At 51.6% G+C, this 11,598-nt stretch overlaps 1 protein-coding gene across 1 annotated transcript in view; it reads left to right on the top strand.

Annotated features, from left to right (window-relative positions):
- The first annotated feature begins 5,674 nt into the window (after positions 1 to 5,674).
- The window catches only part of LOC120235733 (collagen alpha-1(III) chain-like), a 125,274-nt gene continuing 119,350 nt past the window's right edge, over positions 5,675 to 11,598 (top strand). Inside the window, exon 1 of the mRNA XM_039238169.1 lies at positions 5,675 to 5,680. Within this exon, the coding sequence (XP_039094100.1) occupies positions 5,675 to 5,680 (6 nt within the window). The remainder of the gene's footprint in view (positions 5,681 to 11,598) is intronic.

The following is an 11,598-nucleotide window of genomic DNA, read 5'->3' as shown; positions in this document are numbered from 1 at the left end:
CTTTCTTCTCTCGCTCACACATACTCAGGACCATGCAGGGTGTTGGGAATCTGTATTACCTCCCCACCCCGCCCCCCCGCCCCCGCCTGAGTAATGGTCCAGATGCTGCTCTCTGGCTCCGTAGGCTAGGGTTGGAAGGGACCCCCAAAAAATGACACGGGGAGTTCAGAGAGAAGGGGAGGGTGTCCTAGGTGGGGAGCATTGTGTGAGCAAAGGTCTGGGGCTGTGTATGAGAATGTAAGCGTGTATATCTGCCTGTAAACCCACCATGTGTGCATGTGCTGGTGCTTCCATGCACATGTCTCGAGCACACATGTGCATGTGTGTTACATGCCATGAAAGGATATTGGTTGGTGCCTCCTTGTCTCGGACTTGTGAGTTCTCACCTCCCTGCAGTCTTCCCACGAGAAGCCTGGTGTCTTGGGTCCTGGGCTCTAATTCCCCTGAGCCCTATCCCCACCCAGGTCCTGCATTATCCAATGCAGAGACTTCTTGATGAAAATATTGATGAGATTAACACACAGCAGAGCCAGCATCACCTCCAAGTGAAGAAAATCCAACTCAATCCGTCATCTGTTCCCACTACCAGAACATGTGCCAGCAGCCCACATGCCACCTAGTTTTACTTCTTCTGGGCCCTAGGTGGAGGGTGCTGCTCCCACAAAGAATGTCAATCAAAAGGGCCCAGAGAGGATAGAGGGGTGAATAAAACCACTGCCCCTTCTGCCCTGGGCTCTTGGCCTTGTTTCTCCGAGCAGCGTGGTATCCGCCTCTGTGCTCAAGCTAGTCCCATCTGGCCTGGGTTCTCCTCATTGAAGTCCTGCCTGTGTTCTCTGGGTAAAGGCTGACATGTCAGAAGGGGTCTTCTCCAGTGACCCAGACAAATCAGTGGCCTGTATTCAGGTAGGGAAGGAGCACAGCTGCCTCCTCCTGGACCCTGCAGTGTGCACCTCCTCTCTGTTCCCCACCCCTCAGCCCCAGCTATGCTCTGGGAGCTTGATTTTCTGACAGGCAGGGAGCAAGGAAGATGTTCAGCCTTGTTGCGACTGCTTTTCCTCCTCCCTTGCCTTGGCCATTGCCCATGTGGCATATCCTTTCAAGACCCAGAGAGCCAGCTGGGAAGGTTCTTCCAGAGCAGGGGTAAGCTGGGTCAGACATTCCTTTCTTCCTTAATCCCTCAGCGAGACTCCCTTGTACTCAGGCAGAGGTTTGTGCTGTGGCCAGTCATGGGGGATCAACCATTTGAGGCAGGGCCAGGAGCTGCTCTCATCAGACTGGAAAAGGGAGTTCTTGATCTACTCATCCTCAGCTGTGTGACCTTGGGAAAATAACTTAACCTCTCTGGGCTCAGTTTTCTCACCTGTAAAATACCTACTTCCATGGGCCATCACAAGGATCAAATAGGATTAAGTGTAAGAGAATTTCCTGACAGAGGGCAGGCACACAGGAGGTTCTTAATAAGTATTTGTGAAAAGGAGGAGTTGAGGGTCCTCAGGCCTAGCAGGGGAGCCTGAGTAACAGGGTACTGTGGCTGATTGGGGCTGGATGTGCTGATAAGAGTAAGGGGCTTCTGTCTTGAGACTTTGCCCCTTCTGAATTGGGATAACTGGGAGAATGTGGGAGGGGGAAGCAAAAGAAAAAGGTATAGTTCCTTCTCTTTTCCCATCCTCTACCTTTGTAGCTGGGACACATCTCTTTCCTCATGAGTTGGGCCCCTTCCATGAATGGGGAGGGTCCCTGACTTCTTCAATCACTAGAATCTTGCTGCCTGGTAACTCATGAGGTTGCCCCACAGAACTTGCAGATGATGGTTATGAGTATTGAGAAAGATACTGTATGCAGTTTTTAACTTGAAAGAACAGGTAGGGCAGGGATGTTCCAGGTCCATCGGTGGGGGCGCTTTAGGAGAGAGAGAATCCGAGTAGTCTTTGAAAGGAGGGCCTCTCTCCTCCTTAATGCTACCATCTTTCAAGCATAGTAATGGAGACTGCCTTCTCACTGGATGTGCTTTCTGGAGCCACAAGCCGGAGGTGCACATCTGGGTGTCCCACAGGAGAGGGGCTGCTCAGGGAAGATAATGGTAGTGATAATGGCAGCTAATGACATTTACTGAGCACCTGGGCTATATACCTCCTGCCACACTTACTCCAATTCCAGGGCTATATAGCTTAGCTCACCGCAGTGATGCATAGCCTTTACATGAAAATTCAGAGCCACCAATAGGGAAGAGGGAGAGGTGCACTACTTCATGAACCTCACAAGAGGATTCTCCTTGGTGGTGGTGGTCGTGGTGATGATGAATCTAAGAAATCGCTCCATGTGTGTGTTTATGGTAATAGTCCATGTCTAAAATGTTGATTTAGGGGCTCCTGGGTGGCTCAGTCACTTAAGCATCCGACTTCAGCTCAGGTCATGATCTCACAGTTTGTGGGTTCAAGCCCCGCATCAGGTTCTGTGCTGACAGCTCAGAGCCCGGAGCCTGTCTTCGGATTCTGTGTCTCCCTCTCTCTCTGACCCTCCCCTGCTCATGCTGTCTCTGTATTTCTCTCAAAAATAAATAAAACATTAAAAAAATTTTAAAAATGTTGATTTACCTGTCTGGTTTTAGAGAACGTGTTCAGAGAACTAAGCTTTTGGGTCTACAGATGCCCTTCCTGTAGGCAGGAGAGGTATTTCAGGACCCTGGAGAGCACCCCAAACTCTGAAGGTGCGTGGAATGAGGAGTTGGATCTTTTGGAACAGGTTCATCCTGGGAAGTCATCATATGCATGGGACCTGGGCCTAGGGGCAGGGACATGACTTACCCAAGTAATTTAGTAAGTCAGTGGTTTCATGTTTCCGTGTGGTTGACTGCCTGGGACTGTGTCCTTCAGAACACAAGCAAAAGGAGGGGCAGTCTAGTTTGCTTCTCTGTGCTGAGTCTGCAAAGACACAGGTGTCACTTTCTGCACTCTAAAAAGTATGTGCAAATAGCAATATTGTAAGTCAAATCCTACCCCCAGTACCCTGGGTGGCTCTGGGCTTGGGGGCAGTAGATGGCTGTTTTGATGGGCAATGTGGTGAGTGGTTACAGTCATGGCCTCTGCAACCTCACTGTTTGAAACTGAATCTTGGCTCTGCCTCTGCCAAGCTGTGCAAATTTGGGCACATTGCCTAACTTCTCCATTCTTCAGTTTCCTTATCTGTGAAAGGGGTATGATAAAGCACCTACACCATAGGGTGTTGTGAGAATTAACTATAATATATAAAGCACTGAAAGGAATGCTTGGCATGTGGTTAGTACAGTAAAATGTTATTATTTTAAAACCTAAGCATTTCTGCCCCAGCTCTGATGCATGCCCAGGTTCCACCCATGGTATCCCCAGACTTGGTTACAGGGTCAGACTTGGAAGAGGCAAATATTTCCTGGGCTTGTAATTTGTTGGAGTGTCTCGGAAGCACTGGTTTGGGAACTAGGAGGACCGAGTGCCCTGGCCAGGAGCTCCGGAACCCTGAGGGGAGGTTGGGTCCTGGCACCAGCTCCCTCCCTGTGCCTTCTTCATAGAGGTTCCAAGCATGGTCTTGAGCAGCCAGCAAGGTCCAGGCTCAAATCTTGGCTCTGGGGCTTATGGGAAATGACCTTGGGCAAGTCATTATTAGACTGTTTGAGACTCATCTGTGTCTGGCTATAACGACACCCCTGACATGGTTGTTCAGAGGATGAAATGAGAAAGTGTAGGTAAAAGGCCAAGCACAGATGCTATAAAGGCTTTGTAGTGGTGGCTGTCACATGGCTGTCTTCCTGATGTCTCTTTCATTTTGGGTCTCTGCCACTCCCCTCTCCCTCCTGATGGATGAAGTTCTCACTTCTTCTGGACTTCCTGGCTTGGTCCAATCCAGAGGATGTGGGCATCTCTGGAATCAGCCCATCCAGGACCAAACCTCAGAGAGAGGCTTTTATTTTATTGTTGTTGTTGTTGTTGTTGTTATTATTATTATTATTATTATTATTATTTTGATATTTATTTCTGAGAGAGAGAGAGAGCATGCATGTGTGCATGCATGAGTGGTGGAGGGGCAGAAAGAGAGTGGGAGACAGAGGATCCAAAGCTGGCTCTGCACTGACAGCACAGAATCTGATGTGGGGCTTAAACCCATAGGTTGTGAGATCATGACCTGTACCGAAGTCAGATGCTTAACTGACTGAGACACCGAGGCGCCCCAGACAGAGGCTTTTAAAAGATAAGAGAGGTGCTGGTCTCTGGTGACCCATTTCATGTAAGCTCACCTCTTCTCTACACTTTGCCTAAGCAGAAATGCCCTGGATTTCTAAATAGCTCCTTTGTCCGGTAGCACTGGGCAGACACCACCCTCCACCTCCAGCTTTGCCCCCTTTCCAATAGCAAGTGGTGAAACATTTATCCTATTAACAGCTCAGATTTGACAAGTATGAACTGGGTGGGTTCTAGGTCTTATCGCATAGGTTGTCTCATTTATAATTAGCTTTTAATTAGCGTCTACTTTGTGTTTGGCAATGTAGGAAGCACTTTACACATCTTTTCTTATATAATCACCCAACTGCCTTTAGAGGTAGCTATTATAACTAATTTTATTTCACAGGAGAGGAAACTGAACCCTGGTTGGGTTCAGTGATGCTTGGGTCACATGGAGGGGGGCCTTGAAGCCGCAGAAAGGAAGCTTGTAAAGTACTTCACATAGTGCCCAGCATGCTGAAGGGGTCCAATAAAAGATGACAGCCCAGTCCATCCTAAGTACCCTCTCCAGAACCCCTAACTGAGATGACCTCTCTTCATGCCCTCTCTCCCATCCTGTTACCAATTCTTCTAGGGGTCAAGAATGCATTAGTTTGCATTTCAGCTAGGCACAATGGTGGAGTAGAGTAGAGGTGATGGCCAACGGAGCCGGGGTGGGGGGAACGGGACACAGAAAATGGCCACTGACTCCACTCATGGCTAAGGCTCCTTTTCTTTTGCTTTTGTGGTCATGTCCAAGAGGGACCTCCAGGGGCCTCTCTGCAGAGTCAGCATGAAGTGATGTCTGATTGTCATGTCTTATTAGTGGATTATTCATTCTGCCTGGGAATTTGAACACATCCCCTGCAGTTTCTCTGGCACTAGGGTGGGGGTGGGGAGTGGGCCAGGACTTCAAGGGCTTCAGGTTCCCTTCTGTCACTATCACAGAGTCTGGCCTTGATTATGATCTCTCTGAGATACCCACCTGGGTCGCAGAGGAGACTTGGCTTCTCAATGTGGCTCTGCTATAGGCAACTCACCATTGGACTCAGGACAGGTCTTTGTCCCTCTTTGGGCTTCGGTGTCCTCATCTGTAAAATGGGAGGGTAGGACTGGCTGTTCTCTGAAGGCTTTCCCAGCCCTTCCACACAGTAAAGTAAATACCACAGAGAATCCCTCTCCCCGCTTTGCCTGCCTTTCAGAGGATATGTAGGAGAGGGTGGGGACAGAGGACCTGGGGTAGAATAAAATGTGAGGAATGAATCAGAGGGAGAAGTCTCAGTGGTTCCTAGCTCTCTGGCTTGAGCAATTGGTCAATTGGGGTGTTGTTTATCAAGATAGGGAAGAAAAAGAGGCAAGAGTACTTCGGGGAGGGATGATGAATTCAGGTTTGGATCCATTGGACTTGAGGTATTTCAGGGATGGGCCTAAGCTAAGCCAACATGGAGGTGAGTTGGGATTTGAACCAGGTTTATCTGTATCAAGGGCCATGTTCTGTCTAGCACATCACCCCAGGCAGAGTGTGCAGTGCACAGTTGAGCTACTGAGGGCCAAGGAAGGGTCAGAGAAGGCTTATGTTCAGGGCAGGACCAGCAGCTGGGAATATTGGTGGTAGGGGAGAACAGAAGGCTTAATCAGGGAAGGTCTCCTGGAGGAGGAAATTGAATGTTATGTTCTATAGATACCAAGAGAGGGTGAGGTCTGAAGGGGAACAGGACAGAAGCATAGTCAGAAGGGTCCTTGAAGGTCATGCTCAAGAAGATGATGTGACTTGGTTGAAGTCACACTAGATAGTCACAGAGCCAAGATTCCAACCAGGTATGACTTACTCCATGGTCTCTGTTCTTAACCCTCTGCTCTCAGGGCATGAGACCTGGTCAGGGGAGAGGGGAGGGCCAGGAGCTAGACAATGGCAATGGACTTGGTCCCTCTTAATTCAGACACATTTTCCGCAACCCATATGTGGTCAAATTCCAGATACATGAAACAACAGAGTTCTGTACCTTGAAGTCACAGAACACAAGAACTGGGAATGTCCTAGTTTTAACACAGATCTGACCCTAGGTACAGGATTGCTCTTGAATGTAGAAGGCATGTATACCTGCTTAGCACCTTTGAGCTAAGGTGCACACAGGATCTCCCCTGGCCCCCAAACTAGTCTGTCACTACACCCAAAAGTCCATTAGTGCACCCTGACCTTGGAATAGACATTGCCCAACTGGCCCTTCCAAAGACGGAGCACATCTTTGGCACAGAGGGCACTTACCAGCCACTTTTTTCCTGGGCAGAAGGGGTGGAGGTGCCTGGGGGGACCTTTCCCCCTGGCTCTGCAGAAGGCCAGCCTGCCATTTGAGGGTCTGGCTTGCCGGGCAGAAGGGCAGGGAGCCACTGGGCACAGCAAGCTGTAGCGGTGGCAGCAATGGTAAGTGCCAGCAGCTCGCAGTGAATATGCAGTGTCAAATGGGGTGCATTACTCTCCGTGCAAATTAAAAATTAAAATTAATCAAACACTCAAATTGATTTCCTTCCCGTCTGTTTGTTCTGTTGTGCCAGTCAGATGCCTGCCTGCCCTCCTGGTGCAGTTGAGCCCAACTCCAGGCCAGGGCTGGGCAGCTCAGGCTGTTGCAGAGATCGATGGGTTGGGCTTAGGAGCTGTAAGCACCTCATTCTCACCTTGGGAAATCTGGTAGGGGTCAACCTAACCAGGTCCTCAAGCCTGACACCTGGTGCTGGGCTTGCAATGGGGGGAAGGTAGGAAAAGAGCATCACTCTGGTCTAGAGGAAACACTCACATTGGGCTGGGAGGCAGGACCCTAGGGAATATTCATGTGGCCATCATCGACTGATCTCAGTTTCCCCATCTGTGGAATGGGGAGAGAGAGAGACAGATAGAATAAGTCGCCCCTGGTTCTTGCACTGGCTTATGGTCTGGACTGGCCTTCCCTAGGGACGGACTTATCTCCAATCCCCAACCAGCCAGGGTCCCTGACTTCCCCAGCTATGCCTTGATCTACCACTTATCACTGGGCAATATTGGGCAAGTCACTTAACATCTCTGAGCCTCCATTTCCTTCTGGGTAAAATGCGGACAAGAATACCAGTGCGTGGAGGGAAAGGAGCATACAAGTTTAATGGGATCAACACCCGTGGTGGGGAGGGAGTGAGGGAACAGAGTAGGCAGAGGGAGAAGTGGGACTTTGACACCTTCAGAGTGCAGATCCATGGCCAGCTCCGGGCCTGAGCTGTCTGACGGGTTGACCTGAATGGGGTGAGAGTGTCGGGCCTTTATTCCCAGCTTTGACCAGGTGTTGGATGCAGCTGTCTGTGGAAGGACAGGCCTTGGGCAAGGAGCCTCCCGCTTCAGCTGAGGGGAAGGTACTCATCTGTGGCCGGCCAACCTCGACACTGCCAGCCCCAGGGAAGAGTGTTTCAGCCAGAAGGGAGTCTGGGTAGGGCGTTGGCGTGACCCCTCCCTGCAGACAGTCAGGGGAGGTTGGGGTGAGGGTCCCCTGGAACAAGGTTGTGAACCTGGCAGGAGTCAGCGTATAGTAAGCCGCTGTCATTCTGTTGAAAAGGCCTTGGGGACTCCTTTCCTTTTGCCTTCACACCGTGACACTCACAGCCCTGTCGCAGGACTTGGTGAGTGTCAGGATGTGAAGGCAAAGGAAACCTTCGAAGTTCTATCATCCTCCCATGACATTCAAGGACCTTGGTGACCAGACCTTGATCCCCTGTCCTGCCGCCTCCCAGCATTGCACCCCCCTTGACAGTGTGGGTGCTTTCTTACGTTTCTGCAGTCCTCCCTCCCTCCCTGCATTCAAACACCATCCATGTAGCCAGCTCCTACTCCCCGACCCCCTGCCGTGGCCAGGCCTGGGCTGGTGGGTGTGGTGGGTGCTGAGGAATCAGAGGTGACCCGGACCCAGTTGTGCTCTTCCACCCCGCCCCCACGTTTCTTCTTCTCTAGCCCCCCACCCCCCTGCGAATTCCGATGCTCCTTCAAGGGCAGCCATTCCATGGCCATTTTGGGAGGGCCGGATCAGGCTGATGCCAGCCCAGGTGAATGCAATGGGCCCCCTCCTCACCTCTGAGGCTCAGGGCCAGGCTCCAGGGGCTCCTGACTCTCGGTCCTATGACCCTGCCAGCCTTGAAGCCCCCGCACTAACCGGAACTTGGAACCTTGGCTTTCCTCTGTGGGTATGACTGTTCACGTGCTTGTCTGCCCACAGCCTGTGAGTTTCCTGAGGACAGGTCCCCATGGGCCTGTTGCAGAGTATACCTTCTGTGAGTGGGAGCTGAATGGCAGGTCTGAAATTCCCCCCCCCCACCCATAGCCATGTACCCCACCCCCTGGTCCTTAAACGCTCCCTACCCCACTGGCCTCCCAAACTGCAATCTAATCCCATCTCTGAGTAACATGCAGGGTCCCCTGTCTGCCCACCACTCCTGCCGCTTGAGTCTATGTCTCCCAGTGGTGTTGATCTCGGGCTCCTAGGAGGGTGCTTGGCAGAGGGCCAGTGCCCCTGAGAGATTGTCGGACCCTCCAGCTTCCCTTGTCCTCTCTCTTACATAGGGATACATGAGGAGTAAAGAATTCTACCCTTCTACGGATGGGAAAACCAAAGGCTCAAGGATCCCATTCAACCCCGGGGCCTGCTGCTGGCTTAGCGCCCTCGCATCCCTCCTGCATCCCTGAGCTTACCTTCCCCAGACCTTCCAGATGGAGCATTCCAAGGGGCTTTCCTCTTCCTCCAACTCCTACCTGGGCCCTCACACACTTCCTCCCATCAGATGTCCGGGAGTGCCTGTCGGTCTAGAAGAGGTGAATTAGATCCTTGGGCCCGGGGACCCCAGGACCTAGAATCTGGCTCTGGTGGGATCATTTTCATTGTTTTAGTTTTTCCATCTCCTTGTTACAGGCTGTGGTCAGAATCAACCAGAGATGGCAGAAAGGGCCAGTCCTGTCATTGCTTTACAGGTATGGGGGACAAGGAGGGGCAGGCATTGCCCAGAATTATTTAGTGGAGCCTGAGCCAAGGTCTTCTGTCCCCCTCACCATGCTGCCAGTTCACTGTCCAGTCTGAATCCTCAACATGCCCCTCCCTGTGCTAGGGTCTGGGCTTTAGAAAACAGGGTTAGGAGGGCACCTGGGTGGCTCAGTCAGTTAAGCGTCCGACTTTGGCTCAGGTCATGATCTCACAGTTTGTGAGTTTGAGCCCTGTGTCAGGCTCTGTGTTGACAGCTTGGAACCTGAAGCCTGCTTCAGATTCTGTCTCCCTCTCTCTCTCTGCCCCTCCCCTGCTCATACTCTGTCTCTCAAAAATGAATAAACTTCAAAAATAATTAAAAAAAGAAAAAAAAATAGGGTTAGAAAGGGTCCCTGGGTGAGGGGTGCTGAGTGCGGGGCTGGGAAGCAGCTGGAGAGGCTGTAGGATGCTGTCCTCTGCTTTATGTCTCCAGAGACAGTCCAGAGCCACCAGGCTAAACTCCCAACTCCTTACAGAGCCCTCTAGAAACTGCTGTCCTGGTCCCATGCCACCTGCAGCGCCATCTTCAATCCTCTCTGCTTGTGCTCTGACCGCATGCACTTTCTCTCCTTCCCCTCACTGTGGGGCCTTTGCACATGCTATTCCCTCTCTCTGGCACCCCTACTCCTGAAAATTAATGTCTATCCAGCCCTCTGGCTCTAGGTCAAATGTCACATCCCACAGGAAGCCTTTCCTGACTCCCAACACCAGCCTGGGCCTCTACCTACCAGCCCCACAACTCTTCATAGCACTTGTTAGAGGTGTAATTCCACATCTCTTTGCATGATGGTTTGAATTGTTTCTCCCTCCAGATTCTAAGTTCTCTGATATGTATCCCTCACACCTGGCACAGCACCTGACATGGAGTAGGCTCTCAATCAATGTTTGTGGAAAGGATGAAGAACAATGGCTCTCAGTTAAAATCCTGGACCTTCATGCTAAACCTTGGCTTTCTCTTCTTTGAAATGGGAAGGATAACACCAGGATCAGTGTGAGGGTGAACCAGTGAATAAAGCCTCCTGACACAAAGTTGATTAAGAGTAAAGAGGAGGAAGGGGATTGGAGTGGGCAGGGGGTAGTTGAGGAAGGCCGTTGAGGTGTGGAAGGGCTTGCAGGTGGGTGGGTTGTGTAAGACAAGTGTTAGGAACAGATGGGAGAAGACTGGAAGTGGGGAGATGGGATGGGAGACGACAAGGAGACAGCCTGGCTGGGTGGGGCAGTTCTTTGATTCTCTAGTGGCCCTATTTATGCTTCAGCCTGACCCAGGAAGCCTGGGGTTAGCTGAGAAGGCAGGCAGGAAATGCCTGCTGCCTCCTGGGACTCCATGTGGGCCACTCAGCCCTGGGCCGGACCTGGCGTGGTGATGGGGTCTGGGACACTGCCAAGGTCTCCCCAACCAGCCTACGGAGAAAGCTGAAAATAGCAGAGGGGCCCTGGGCAGGCATCTGCGGGGGCACTGACCCAGCCCTTGCGGCAGGAAGCGGCCAGCTCCCGGCTTCTGGTGAAGAAGCTCCTTCCTGGAGCTGCCCACACTGGTCTGGCCCCCAGCCTCTGGCCCCCGGCCCCCAGATGCCACTGCTCCAGCAGTGAAGTGATTCCTCTATGTGGGCCTGTTCATTATTCATGCTTTGCTTCTCTGTAAAGCCTGCTGGGAAGCAGAGGTGGCAATGGCTCCTGGCCACTAGTAACAAAGGCAGGACACAAGGGTGTCCCGAAGACATCTCTGTACCTGCCTGCCTCTGTGCAGAACTCTTGGATAGAGGGCCAAGGCCTGGAGCTGCTGAGGGAAAATAAATGACTTAGAGTTACGTTTTTTGCAGCTGTACAGCATACCTGCTTGCCCCCATACTTAGGGAGGAAGTTGAGGCTCAGAGAAGGTGTGCTACTTATCCGAGGTTGCATGGCAAAGCTGGGGGCATAAATTCCCAAGCATAGACATAAAGGCTGTGTGGCTCTCAGAACAGGAAAGTGGGAGAAATGGAGGGGGAGTAGACTGGAATGGTTGCTCTGCGTGGATGTCAGGCACTCCCGGGAAAGGCTGTTTGTCTCTGTTTGGCTTCCCTGGGGCCTACCTGGAAGCCCTGGGAAGACTCCTCAGGAGGTGTGTTGACCCAGAGCAGGCAACAGCTGTGAGCTCATCTCCCCTGAGGCCCCCAGGAAGTCGGGTACAAAGGCAGAAGAGACATGGTTGGGGAAGGAAGCAAGAGGAAGACAGTAAGGGCCTTTGGGATAGGTCATAAAGCCAAGCTCAGGTGTGGGGAAGGAAAAGGACATTTGCCAGACGCCTACTGTGTGCTGGGTCATTCCTGTGCATTGTTCTTTATGAACTCTTCACCAAC

Source organism: Hyaena hyaena, unplaced genomic scaffold, assembly GCF_003009895.1.
Source record: "Hyaena hyaena isolate Hyena2069 unplaced genomic scaffold, ASM300989v1 scaffold_137, whole genome shotgun sequence".
Taxonomy (NCBI): domain Eukaryota; kingdom Metazoa; phylum Chordata; class Mammalia; order Carnivora; family Hyaenidae; genus Hyaena; species Hyaena hyaena.
Note: the sequence above shows the minus strand (reverse complement) of the source record. Positions and strands in the feature narration are given on the sequence as shown.